Source organism: Liolophura sinensis, chromosome 4 (assembly GCF_032854445.1).
Source record: "Liolophura sinensis isolate JHLJ2023 chromosome 4, CUHK_Ljap_v2, whole genome shotgun sequence".
Classification (NCBI taxonomy): Eukaryota; Metazoa; Mollusca; class Polyplacophora; order Chitonida; family Chitonidae; genus Liolophura; species Liolophura sinensis.
The window spans coordinates 10734502-10749084 of NC_088298.1; the positions used below are offsets into that span (position 1 = coordinate 10734502).

Below are 14583 nucleotides of genomic sequence, written 5' to 3' on the forward strand. Positions count from 1 at the left end.
TGTGTCATTATTAAAATAGGCTCTCTAGGAGACAGACTAATTTCATTGTGTTATGTAATGACACGATAAAAAACTGTGATATATAGGGGAACAGAGAAAAGCCATGTGGACAAAAGCCCGGGCAGACAAAGCCCCTCCATCAACTTTAAGAGTATATACCGTGAATGACAACATTGATAGCTTCTTTGAAAAAAATTGAAACTTTCTACGTGGACTGATGTTTCAGATTTGAATACATGTTTGCCGTAGAACCCTTCTTACTCGTTCAAACAGCATGTAATCTAATAGTTTGTGTTAATAATTTTTTTTGCTTCGGTCGAAATCGTAAAGAGCCGTTTTCTCTTAAGGCTATACAGAATGCTTGACCTCCATTCCAGGTTCTGAAAACAAAACAAATCCACAGATATTGTGAACAATTGCTGTGGAAGCTTGTGTTAGACTTTCATTCCTGTTAGAACACAGCTCTTATGAATATGTTTAATGTGCCTTTTTATTGCTTCTTTTACTACTAAATTTTAGCAATATAGGCCTATATGTCCGTGGGTATACATAAAATCATGAAAAATAAACAAGTCAGAGTAAAAACAATGAAGTCAAAACCAATTTTTTTGCTCTTTGTGGCAACAATTGCGCTGTTATGAAATGGATATTTTACTGTTGGGTTTCAAAAATTTCACCTTTGTAAATTTGTCAGCTTTTGCAATTTGCAATTTTATGGTTCCAAATAATTTGTACTAGATCATATACATCCATGTTGTACTTATAAAGCAGAAATTACACAGAAACTTACAAAAATAGATTTTTATTTTTTATTCTTTGTCATATTCGAAAATAATATTTTCTAGTAAACTGAAATAAGATGTGGTTCAAATTTCTAAATAATCTATATTTCCAAATACATCTGTTACAGGGAACAACTAAAACTCTACACGGTGTCTGTAAATCAGTTCAAAAAGCATATATTATGGCATGTGCGAGGTGATACTGTGAATCATAGTAAGCTGTAACTAGTCTACCCAGCTGAAAAAATTGAACCAATCAAATTGAGTCTAATGGTATATGCTTCGGAGGATAAACTTATGTTTTGAAAATGTATGTGTACAAAATTTATGAGAAAAAAGCTATTGAACCTGAGTGCCCGACAGGGGATACGTTTTGATGGCAACATTTTATATGGCAAACAGAGCCACATTATATGTAATTCTTGTGAACAAGTATTTGACATCATGTTTTTAGACTGTCAGTCATGTTTTATTAGTTAAATAAGATAGCGGGGCTTTTGTCCGCCTAGGTTTTTGTCTGCTAAGGTTTTTGTCTGTGGGGCCATTGTCCGCGGGGCTTTTGTCCATGGGGCCATTGTCCGCGGGGCCTTTGTCCATGGGGCTTTTGTCCGTGGGGCTTTCATCCTGGATTTCATATATAGATGTAGTATTTATGTATATGAAATAACCTACATCAAAAACACATTTGTCTGTATGTGCCTGTATATACACGCAGCGGAGACTGAAGGTAGATTTGGTTTGAGCCAGTTGAACTACATTGTTCCACATTATTTGTTTAACACTAGCACTTTGCATGTTGTGCATAGCAATGATGCCTGCATGATAAGAAAGGTTGAATGCTTAATTATGAAGCATGGTGAAGCTCAATTCTTCTTGAAAAAAAATAAACTGAATTTATAGTGATTGCCTCTAGCCCAGAGCTAAAGGATTGGAATATCATATTGTATCAAATATCAGGTTTGCCCTTTTAATGGAGTCACACCTTTCAGGTTTAAATCGTGAATTTTAGCGCACTTTTCTGTCAAGATTCCTGATCTGTTTATGCACATTGAGTGGGTTTTCTGTCTCTAGAGCAGGGCGTATTAATTTTTTCTTGTGCACAAGTTTGTCTGCATGAATTTTAGTGTGGAAGTAAATCCAGCTGTAGGCTTATCTTTATCCTGTTTTGGGGGTGTTTTTCTTTTTTTCTTTTTTTTTTCGATCCCTTTTAGTAACAATCTGTGTAACTTAAACTTCTGTGAAGACTTTGAAGGGAAAATTTGAAACAAATATGATTAATTGTTGTCATTCATATTACTATGATGTTCCCTCTCTGTGAAATATTCTTGAGTACCCAGTAAAGCACCAATGGAATAGATAGATAAATATTACCACAACTGTCACAAAATGGTTTAACATGGATCATTCTCGCTATTTGTGATAAGAATTGATTGACAATGCTGGTATATCCTTTTTTGCTCAGTCTAGTGTTGTCGTAAGTATGAAAGTGTGCATATCTGTACACAGCGAAGTAAGTTCTGTGAAAGTTAATTAGCAATTTAAAAAAAAAAAAAAATATTTGTAGGAAGAACGTATTTAGTATGAGCTTTCAGGGTTCAAACATACGCAATGTGTTTCACTTTTTAACAGACTGATGACAAATTGAGGCGGCATTTGGCAGAGGCGATTGCACGATGCTGTAACTGGGGGAACAATCGTGTCTCTTTCGGTCACCATGGCGCCGTGGCTCCTTTGGTCAAATATCTGAGGTCAAAGGATAAGCAGGTTCATAGGTCAACGGCCCGTGCTCTGTTCCAGCTGTCCAAGAACCCAGAGAATTGCATCACCATGCATGAAGCTGGAGTTGTCAAGGTAAGAAAATGGTTTCCAAAGTCTTCCAAGGACATAATGTCCTTTGTTTTCCAGCATTTTCAAGGACTATTCAGCTTGAGTACCGACCTTTATGTAGAGATAAAGGGATACCATTTTGATGACTTTTTTATCAGTCCATTTTGTATATCATTATTGCAGTATGATATTTAATATTAAAAAATTAAAAAATTTCACTGACGTAGACCGCGGCACAAAATTTCCAAGGACCTGAAAACTTTTCAGCATAATTCAAGTACCTTCAAGGAAAAGTAGGAACCGTGTATTGGTAGCGGTGTTAGAAATGTCTCCAGAACTCGACTGACAGATGTGACAGTACTTTTACTGTGTTTGCACATACAGGATACATTTTCTCACCACTAGCTTACACAACGCACACATTTGCCGACTTGCTTTGCAATATGGGTTGTGATAAAGTTAGGATGCACAAAACTGTCAAAACCAATGTCATCAGAGAGTATTTTATTTTTGATTATGAGTCACACCACTTTGCTGGAATGTACAGCTTTATATTTTTGATTCATGTCAACTCGGCCTCATCATCATCATCATCAAATTTCATACACTGAATTCACATTTTAGTCTCTGTACTTTCTCATATATGGCTTGATAACTTTTGGGAGCACAGCTTGTCACTTCAAAACCTGCCATGTATGAAACATATCAAAACTTGCATCTTTCTGTCTCACTCAACAGAGCACTCTTCTCCTCTCATTGGATCTATCAAAGCACCTTTAAACATATTTTCCGAGCCATAAATATTGAATAATGTGGTATAGTTTCTAAAATCACTGGTCTATAAAATGTTAATTATTTTGTATATTTCCAGAACCATGGAACAATTTTTTAGGCACTGAATTTTTGTGAAATTTGAATCTTGCCAAAGCCTGAGTACTCATGAATATGGATCAACTTTCAGCCAACACTTATCAGTGATAGCTGAAATTTATTTGGCTCCTGATAATCAATTTTGTTTTTATGAAGAAGGCGTCATACATGAACATATATATGTTACTAAGGTCCACATACCATCTTCATTGATTTGACATATTTGGGAGTGTAGTTGACCATTAACCTTTGACATTTTGACCTTAGCATTCGATTTTGGGGTCACACTGTATCTCTAGGCAGTTTTGATAAAGCTGATACGGACTCACCTAAATAACACAAATAAGGGCACCTTGCCAACTGTACATACGTACTCCAAATCCTGCACAAATTCAACCAGTAAAGTGTACCGTAATGAACTTGTGATGGTTTTTTATATCATAATTCATAACATTGTGAATATGAAAGTGTATTGCTCAGGTAGGGGGCACATATCAGTGAATTTAAAAGAAACAACGTGTCCAAATCAAAAAACATTCCTCCAGAAAGGCTAAATCATGCACTATTTCTGTGGCTGAAGTACCCCAATTCCTTAACTTTTTCGCATATGAAAGAGCAACTTTCAGATTAATTTATGCGCATCTTTAATTTGATTTTGGAGATAAAACTGCATTAGTGGATTGGCCAGTGTCAGGGCTTCTCAAAGAGTATAATTTTGTAAATCAACACAGAATAATGCCATCAGAATATGCTTGAATAAACACCTTGCAAACATGGGAAAAGGTTGGAGTGTTACAGTAGTCAAGGTTTTAGGCATATGTACACATACATGTATGTCTAAGAACCTGTATTTGACCCTACAGTGTACGTGTAGGGTAATTAAGCTAATTGCTCCAACACTTAGCTAATTAAGCTTGTAATACTGACCTGCTAGGTATGTGCTTCCATTATCACTGGCACTGCTACTGACTTTTGGGTGGTTAGCCTGGATGGTCAATACCTAGTGGTTCTCCCTGACTGAGTGGATGAATGAATGATGCGGTGACGAAGTGGATGAATGAATGATGCAGTGACTGAGTGGATGAATGAATGATGCGTTGACTGAGTGGATGAATGAATGATGCGGTGACTGAGTGGATGAATGAATGATGCAGTGACTGAGTGGATGTATGAATGATGCAGTGACTGAGTGGATGAATGAATGATGCAGTGACTGAGTGGATGAATGAATGATGCAGTGACTGAATGGATGAATGAATGATGCAGTGACTGAGTGGATGAATGAGTGACGCGGTGACTGAGTGGATGAATGAATGATGAAGTGACTGAGTGGATGAATGAATGATGCAGTGACAGAGTGGATGAATGAATGATGCAGTGACTGAGTGGGTGAATGAATGATGAAGTGACTGAGTGGATGAATGAATGATGAAGTGACTGAGTGGATGAATGAATGATGCAGTGACTGAGTGGATGAATGAATGATGCAGTGACTGAGTGGGTGAATGAATGATGCAGTGACTGAGTGGATGAATGAATGATGCAGTGACTGAGTGGATGAATGGATGATGCGGTGACTGAGTGGATGAATGAATGACGTGGTGACTGAGTGGATGAATGAATGATGAAGTGACTGAGTGGATGAATGAATGATGAAGTGACTGAATGGATGAATGAATGATGCAGTGACTGAGTGGATGAATGAATGATGCGATGACCCAGTAGATGAATGAATGATGCAGTGACCAAGTGTATGAATGAATGATGCAGTGACTGAGTGGATGAATGAATGATGCCGTGACTGAGTGGATGAATGAATGATGCAGTGACTGAGTGGATGAATGATGCAGTGACTGAGTAGAGGAATGAATGATGCAGTGACTGAGTGGATGAATGAATGATGCAGTACAAGAAGAAAAATATCTTAGAAATATTCACAAAGCTTGAACTTTGTGTCACACAGAACACATTTGTGGGCATAATGGAGGACAGAGGTTACAATGTTTTAAATGATATGGACCTATTCATAGAATGCTGCTCTGAGCCAATCATCAGCACACTCTTTAGTCATGTGACTTAGAGTGCTAGAGGTGAAAACAAACTGAATTTAACCCAGGCAAGATAGGCCTTGAATAAGCATTTTAGCATGAGTAATGAAAAATATAGCTTTTAGGTAAGAATTTTGTGCTGGAAAAGTAAACAGAGTGTGCTTAACCTTCAGTTATGATAGTTTCATATTATCCTGGTCTCGATACTTTAAATTTTAGAAATGAGCAAAAATCTCAAAGCTATGAATTCTGTTCACCCTGGTGTTTTAGTTAAGATAAATTGCATTTTACACCAAGTTTGACGACAGGACTCAAGTGCTATTCTTTTCACCCCGGTGACCCCAGGGGGGATTCTCTCACAGACACTTGGACAATACACAGGGCCTGGTCAATCACACACCTTGTCAAGATCACAATGAGCAAAGGTTACAATTAGCAAACTGTGAAGAGAAATTATGCCCCGTCAAACGGTTCTAGTGGTCATGAACATCTGTTGCACTTATTAGTGAGTGGAACAAATTTAATTTCCACCTTAGGAACAGGCCAGCATTAGCAATGATGAAAAATGACAAGTCCAATGCACTTATCTCAAACTGAAAACGAATAAATGTACAAGTATGTGAACTGTGCACTTTATTATGAGCACTCACCAGGACAACCAGTGCAGTGTGTTTTGTGATTATGACTTTGGATTATTTCCCAGCTGGTGGTTAGGGTATTAATATTGGAGTTACAGATTTTGTTTTGCCATGGTGCCTGTAAGGGGAGGACTCAAATAGAACTTAACAAAATAAGGACTAGCTAATCAACTCTGATGCAGTATAGATCTCCATGTATTGCTTAAGTCAGGCAGAGAGTAATTAGTGGCGTCGTGGATACACATATTCTGAGATCATTATTCTGAGTAGACTAATAAAATTATACTTGTTGTGAAGCCCTGAAATTGGCCAACCCAACCCAATAAATGTAGATTTGTCTCCAAAATAAATTTAAAAAGTGCAGAAATTGCAGGTCAATAAGTTGCTACTTGATTGAGAAATATCATATATGTATTTGCCGGTTTGCAAAGTGAACCTAGTTTCTATATATTTATCATTTAGCTGCCTTGTTTATTATGATGTTGAGAATGATTAAATAAATAATTATATGGTGAAACACTGGATTAATTGGTAGCTTATGTTAGCCACACTGTGACAAGTTAGATCCAGGAAACATTTGATATGAAAATAATCCATCCATTTCTACTAAAACATGTACACATGTTAAAGGATACACGAAATACTTTGGTCTTACTTCTTAATGTGCAGATTGTGATGTTCAATAACATATAACGGCACAAACATATTTTTCAAATTTCGCTTTGGGAGGTAAAAATGGCTTCAAAGTACAGTTTTCTTAAGGCCCCCAGCTGTCAGTCTGGACATGAAGTAGCTTGCAGCGGTAATGTCAACGATGATCCCTCTTAAAAAAAAACCTCTGTGGGGCACTGACTGAATGGGTCTGGTCAAATGGGGGGCGGGGATTTGGGGAACAGACCGAATGCTGATGGATGGATGCTAAGCTGGCCTGAAGAAGTCATGCAGTATCTGTGTTCATGTCACTTTGCCCACACTGTAGCGACAGGGATCACCAGACTCAGGGCTCATTGGGGAGGAGGGGGGAGCGTTTACCAGTGAGATCAATAATGACATAATTTCAAAAAAAAATCTGACTTTCGATGTAAAATATGCATACTATAGAGGGGTTATTAACAGCTATAAAAATACACCCAAAGTGAAATTTTTTTAACAAAAATTCCAGGGCACAATTTTCATCATTTGGCATAGAAACAAAATCTTTGTTTTAGAGTTACTTTTCATGTATCCTTTAAGTTGTGGTACCCATATACACTACAGGTACAAGTATTAAGTGTCCTACCCTGATGTAGCCTAAACAAACACATTGTACACCATGATCACTGTGATGTATGCAGTAAAAACAACAAGTGAACTACAAACATATGCACAGTATACACAACTTATCAACTTTATAGAGCCAGTATATACATGTACTTGTGCCTATGGCTCATTGACAAAAACATCTGTTTATTACCAGCGTAAATACATCCAGATTTACTGAACCATCTACACTATTCAGCCAGGAGAGTGCTCTGTGCTAACTCCCTATATGAAAGAAAAAAAAGAAAAGATTCTATTTTCTGATGTAGAGATATGATGAAAATTTTAAAATAATGAAAAAAAAAAAAAAAAAAAAAAAATAGAGCAAGCCTTTCACATTTTCTATATCTTTTTATTCCAATCCAGTTCAAGTGTGTTGCTCTTATCAGGAAATAGAGCACATATTGTAAACAGCTACATGTAGTACATCAGGCTTCATACTGTGTGTACACAATTTATATATTTATTTCATTGGTGTTTTATGCTGTACTCAAGAATATTTCACTTACACGATGGCAGCCAGCATTATGGTGGGAGGAAACCAGGCAGAGCCAGGGGGATACCCACAACCATCTGCAGGTTGCTACCAGACCTTCCCATGTACAGGCAGAGGAAAGCCAGCATGAGCTGGACTCGCATTGACCGCATTGAGAGGCTCCTGGGTCATTACGCTGCACTAGCACGCTAACCAACTGAGCCACGGAGACCCCAAAATATAAGTGGAAATGTGTGGTACACAAGGGCATTTTTCCAGGGTATAATTGGTCAGTTAGATAAGTAAGGACACGTAACAATGAATAGAGAAATTTTGAGTTCGAACTCTTTTATGGTTAAAGGTTGTAAAAGTTCAACCGAATCATTTGACGGTCAGAAATGTTGGGCAACTATTTTTGACCACATCTACTATAACATGGGTGTCCAAAAGAAGTTTCATAAAAAGAAAATTGAGGTGCTGAACATTTGTCAAGTTAAGGGGTTCATAAAGGAAAGAGGTGTAATTTGTGGCCTCCGGAACAGGGTCAGACAAGTGGTCAGTAAATTAATGTCAACAGAGGTTGCCTAACACTTTCCATGTGCCATATGACACACTGGAACTGTTTTTACCTTTGACGGCAAAAGAGTTTAAACTCAAATCTCCACTATTACTGTGAAGTGGTGTATTTCACCTAAAAGTTTGGTGTGTGAACAACTTAAGTTTTTCTCATAAGAAAATGACTGCATACAAAACAAAGCACATAAAGGTCTTAAAATGATATCTTTGATACCAACAGTTCTGATTTCCTGATAAATAATTAAACTGAAGAAAAAAAACTTCTTTAACGGCCCTATAAGGAGGATGAATCAAATAGGATCAATGTGTGACTTGAAAAATGATAGAATTCAAAGGAAATTCAAGAATATTTCACTTTTACAACAGTGGCCAGCATAATAGTGGATGGAAACCGGGCAGAGCCCGGGGGAAACTCACGACCATCTGCAGGTTGGCAGACCCAATACTGTTATATGTAGGTCTGTACAGTTTTAGCTGTCGGATATAGGTAGATACATGAAAGCGAATAGTAAAGAAAACTGTGTGAGTTTGTGCATTTGCATGATAACATTTTCATTAATTAGCAAAGAATTAATTAGTAAAGAATGACCAGGCATGCAAACAGTTGAGTTTGTCTGGTTATTTGTGTGTCACGCATGACTTAGGTGACATGGATTAAAACATGCAAATTTCTTGCTTTTGAAATGTAATGAAAAATGGAATGTTAATGGGGAAAAAAAAAAGGAAGTCTATATTATTTTTTTCTTCTTATTTGAGCTAAGCTGGTAACAAGCTCAAAGGATGCTTGAAATGCTTGATTGTTATTTCTTAATGTGGATTTTAGAATGTGTCCCAACGTATAAAAGTACAAAACAGTTTCTCAGTCACCTTCTTAGGGGGCATAAAAATGGCCTGAGGGGCAGTCCCAAAATTGGTAAGTAGCCTGTAGTCATGACATCAATGGTGATAGCTGTAAAAACAACTCTATAGGTGGGGAAGAGGCAGAATTTGGGAGGGGGTGGTGGACACAAGGGAGGGAAGTTTCCAGTAAGTTCAATGATGATGCCGTTTTCGGAAAATTCATGACCATTAATAGAAAATATGCATAATATATAAGGGTTATTAAAAATTATGAACAAAGGCTCAAACATTATTTTTTTTATCATAGCATAAGTCTTTAATTCCTTGAAGACCATAATCTTTGTTTCAGAGTTACTTTTCATGTCGTGATCCTTTCAAGTTGTGAAACAGTCTGGACAGTGAACATAGTTTAGGAAAGCCTGCATGTTTAACAAAACAAGACTCATACAGCATTTACCCATACACTGTCTAAACCCATCATTGTCCACATGCAGCCAAATGTTTACACGAGAGGCTGCCGTATTTACACTGAATGCACAAACATAGTGAAAACCAGTACATCCTCTGAAAGACACTTACTCCATGAAGGTCATCACCGATAGCAACAACTGACCTTTAGCAAATGTTAGAGGATGTCACCTGACATTTGAGCTGGTGGTAATTGTGTTGTGATCATATTGCTGGTGTATTTGGTGATCATGTCATGAGTTGAGTGCACCAACACTGTCAGGGATCGAGTTAGACTCAATTGCTGGGATGTACCATTTGATTTCACCTCAAAGGATCTTTATACTCATTCTTTGTCTGGGTAACCAGTGAGTAATTAGAAGGAACTCAACATATTCCACAGAGTGTTAATGGAAAATAAACTAAAACACCTTCCTCATAGATCCAGTTAAAAAATGAACTAAACATTTTCCATGTAGAGCCAGTTAATAATAAACTAAACATTTTCCATGTAGAGCCAGTTAATAATAAACTAAACATTTTCCATGTAGAGCCAGTTAATAATAAACTAAACATTTTCCATGTAGAGCCAGTTAATAGTAAACTAAACATTTTCCATGTAGAGCCAGTTAATAATAAACTAAACATTTTCCATGTAGAGCCAGTTAATAATAAACTAAACATTTTCCATGTAGAGCCAGTTAATAATAAACTAAACATTTTCCATGTAGAGCCAGTTAATAGTAAACTAAACATTTTCCATGTAGAGCCAGTTAATAATAAACTAAACATTTTCCATGTAGAGCCAGTTAATAGTAAACTAAACATTTTCCATGTAGAGCCAGTTAATAGTAAACTAAACATTTTCCATGTAGAGCCAGTTAATAATAAACTAAACATTTTCCATGTAGAGCCAGTTAATAATAAACTAAACATTTTCCATGTAGAGCCAGTTAATAATAAACTAAACATTTTCCATGTAGAGCCAGTTAATAATAAACTAAGCATTTTCCATATAGAGCCAGTTAAAAATGAACGAAACAGTTTCTACATAGAACCAGTTAAAAATGAACTAAACACCTTCCACAGAGTGTGAGTTAACAGTTAACAAAACAGATTTTCTACAGCATACCAGATAAAAAGTGAACAATATTCCCCAATCAAACTCCACAAAAAAACACACAAATTTTGACAGCGCTGAAGTTATACATGATTTCAAAGAGTTGTCCAAATATGTACTTGTGAAGAAAGAATATTCCTTTCCCGAATGGACATGTGTCAGCATGATTGTAGAATCCAAACAGGATGGGAGTCAGTGGGATGGGAAGATCTATCTGATGTAGACTTAATCAACAGATCTGTGTAGGATGTGGAGATGGAATGGAGATTGGGTGTATTTCATATATTTGTGCAGATGGAGCCTTGGATGGTGATAGTAATGAGTCGACAATGCTTGTGTGGCCATGTGGCGCATGCCAATATTTCATTTCAGTACTAATTCTAATTTGACTAATATAGTGTGCAAAGTTTGTCAGTAACTTGCTCCAGGTTGTTGGTTTTCCCTGGACATTCTATTGAAGATGTCCTCCACCCATAGTACTGATTGCCATTGTTCAAGTGAAAAATTTGGTATGGCAATTTTCAGCAATCAAATTAAATCAAGTCAAAATCTTACATTTGTTCTTGTGCAGACAGGCTTATTTATGGTGTTAGAGGCTAGCCACTGGCTCACCTCTAGCTCACTATTAGGGCTTCCATTAGAGTTTCACCTGTCTCTCAGTTCATACTGCTGTGGTCTGTGTATGGCGCCAGTCAAGGTGGTCTGAGCTTTGTTTCGAAAGTGGGATAATATCCTAGTGATAAATATAAGTTTTCGTACCAACAGATATATATTAAGACATTTATTTGCCTCTAAAACAGCAATTTTTTTTGGTCTGAAATTTATCATTGACAGTACATGGTCTATTGTTTTTAGCACAGTAGCAAAGAATATTAAAATCAGACAACCTGTCCCGGGGTGACTTGACACTTGTGGAATGAAAATATTTGGCTCAAATTACCCTAGGTCTTACTGAGATGACATAGCACGAGGAGGAGGAAAATATGTGTGGACTCTTTTTTACTACAGTCAGTAGGGTCCTTAGTGGCCAAGGGGCTTAGCACGTCAGTGTGGTGCAATGACCCAAGAGCCTCTCACCAATGTGTTCGCTGTGAGTTCAAATCCAGCTCATGCTTCTTCCGGCTGTACGTGGGAAGATCTGTCAACAACCTGTGGATGGTCGTGGGTTTTCTGCAGGCAAATGCCCAGTTTCCTCCCACCATAATGCTGGCTGCCATTGTATAAATGAAATATTCTTGCGGACAGTGTAAAACACCAATGAAATAACTAAATAAACAAAATACTGCAGTCAGTACGTGTCACTAATTTGAACTTTGTTTGATCACTGATCTAAGTCCCATGTATTGATTTTTAAACCATATAACATTGATGACTCCACTGTGCACACATTTAGCTTTTGTCGCCAGTTTGTTGGTATGCTGCCAAGTCTGTTTAATAGTTCTCCCCACCCCTGGTGATCCATTTCCCTCCCTCGCTGCACATAATACCTTGTCATCTGCACTAGACAAGCTCTAAACCTGTAACCACATCTGTGGATGTTTGTCAAAGCAGACATACAGGCTAGTTTCAGTCTATCACCATTCACAGAGGCAAACTGTACATCTGATGTCCATTACATAGAGATTGTTACCTGATCATTTAATTTCTTTTTTTTCCAAGTACAGAAAATGATCTAAAATTTCTTCATTGACTAAGTTTCTGATTCTTAGAATTCTGCTGATCTTAGAAAGGTCTTTTTTTTAAAGCTAGCATGATGTCATAGTTGAAAAATAAGAATTTCAGAGCCAGAACTAATATTTTTGAGTCTCTGAGAAGGGACTGTTTTCAAGTCTTGGGTCGTGTATAGTAATTCAGAACCATAAGCCTGTAAATGTTCTCAGGAATTAAGCAACTTTGGTGAATTGTAGCAGTTTGGAGGTTTGAATACAACTAGGAGCAGCATAGAATATTCTCTTTTCAGAAAGCCGAAATGGCCAATTAAATTCTATAATAATAGACATAAAATCTAAGAAAGATGGTCAGTTAGTGCGCTAGCGCAGCGTAATGACCCAGGAGCCTCTCACCAATGCGGTCACTGTGAGTTCAAGTCCAGCTCATGCTGGCTTCCTCACCGGCCAAAAGTGGGAAGGTCTGGTAGCAACCTGCAGATGGTCATGGGTTTCCCCCCGATCTGTGCCCGGTTTCCACCCACCATAATGCTGGCCGCCATCGTATAAGTGAAATATTCTTGAGTACGGCGTAAAACACCAATCAAATAAATAAATCAAATAAATAAGATGTTTTAGGGTTTAATTTAAAGGTGTGATCATATACTACTGGTAAAATGTAGGTTTCATCACCAATAGTTAGATTTTATTACCTTTATTTACCTCTAGAAATGCACATTTTTTTCAGGCAAATTGTAATGTCAGATACAACAGTAATGATCAAGTTGCTTTGACCTCTAAGAATAGTAAAAGAATATCAAACATGATACCGATCCCTTTATAATTAATCAACAGTAATGGAAGTTTAGTTGAAAACCTAAACAGTTGTTGTTAACCCAACCTCTGAGGATATCACAATCAGAACCTTCAGTCAATACACAAATGAGTGAACAATCTTTCTTCTTTCTTCCCATTTTCAGCCGCTGATGGAAATGGTTGGTGCTGAAGATGAAGATTTGCAAGAAGCTGCAGCTGGTTGCATTGGAAACATCAGGAGGCTAGCCCTGGCCAATGAAAAAGCCAAATACAGTTGATTGACAGGATCTTCAGCCAATTGAAAATGACCAGATATTTTTAAATTTCCATATGCATAAATAAATACAATTAACTGCAAAATAGTGCCAGAAGTCATTGTTTGGATTGAGTAGCAAAGCTAGCTGTGATACTCTCTTGTTTGTACATATCATTACACCTCTTGTGGAAATATTTAAAATGTTCTTTGGTGAGATTTAAAACCAGGTTGTAAACATATAAACCTCACCATTCCTGTTTACTGTTCCGAGTTACATGCATGTTTTTATTCCAAGTTTAGTTGTCACTTCTACATCATTCCAGGTTGTCAAGTATGCTAATATATACCATTGCAATTTAACTTTTGATATGTCAGTACATTTTTATCACAAAATGTATACATGTACATCTTTGTTGAGTCTCAAAAGCTGTTATCCGGATAAAATATCAGATGACACTACGAAGATGTAGTCTGTTTTTTTTTTTTTATTCAGAAATACTGCATGCAGGGACTGCATTTTCACATTTCCATGATGTTCATTTAGGAAAAGGATATAATACTGTGTACAGCAATAAAACTAAGAGAGAAAAGTTGGATAACCGATCATACATCTTTCCAAAATACTTTGAAAGGTTTCCGCGCCATGGTCATTTCACTTTCAGTTCATAATGGGCATTCAAATTCAATAAAAACTATTCCGTTTGCTTGGTGCTGACAAATCCACAGTCAGACCAACAGAACTAATTTCAAGAAAACAATCTCAATGGTCAAAGAATGACCACTGTATCTAAAGTGATGCCAATCATTGCCCTTTGGAAAGAAATTGTGACTTGATACCTCCTGTAAGAGCACACATAAAAGCCCTACCTACTACGCCCCTAGTAGTAGGCCTACCACATACGACCAGAATGGAGGCCAGCATGAGCTGGACTTAATCTCAGTG

General features: G+C 37.2%; 1 protein-coding gene across 1 annotated transcript in view; it reads left to right on the forward strand.

Moving 5' to 3' along the window:
- LOC135464660 (outer dynein arm-docking complex subunit 2-like) overlaps nucleotides 1–14115 on the forward strand; it is a 38162-nt gene extending 24047 nt beyond the window's left edge. Inside the window, exons 19-20 of the mRNA XM_064742146.1 lie at nucleotides 2412–2633; nucleotides 13549–14115. Of these exons, the coding sequence (XP_064598216.1) occupies nucleotides 2412–2633; nucleotides 13549–13662 (336 nt within the window). The 3' untranslated portion in view covers nucleotides 13663–14115. The remainder of the gene's footprint in view (nucleotides 1–2411; nucleotides 2634–13548) is intronic.
- The last annotated feature ends 468 nt before the right edge of the window (nucleotides 14116–14583 follow it).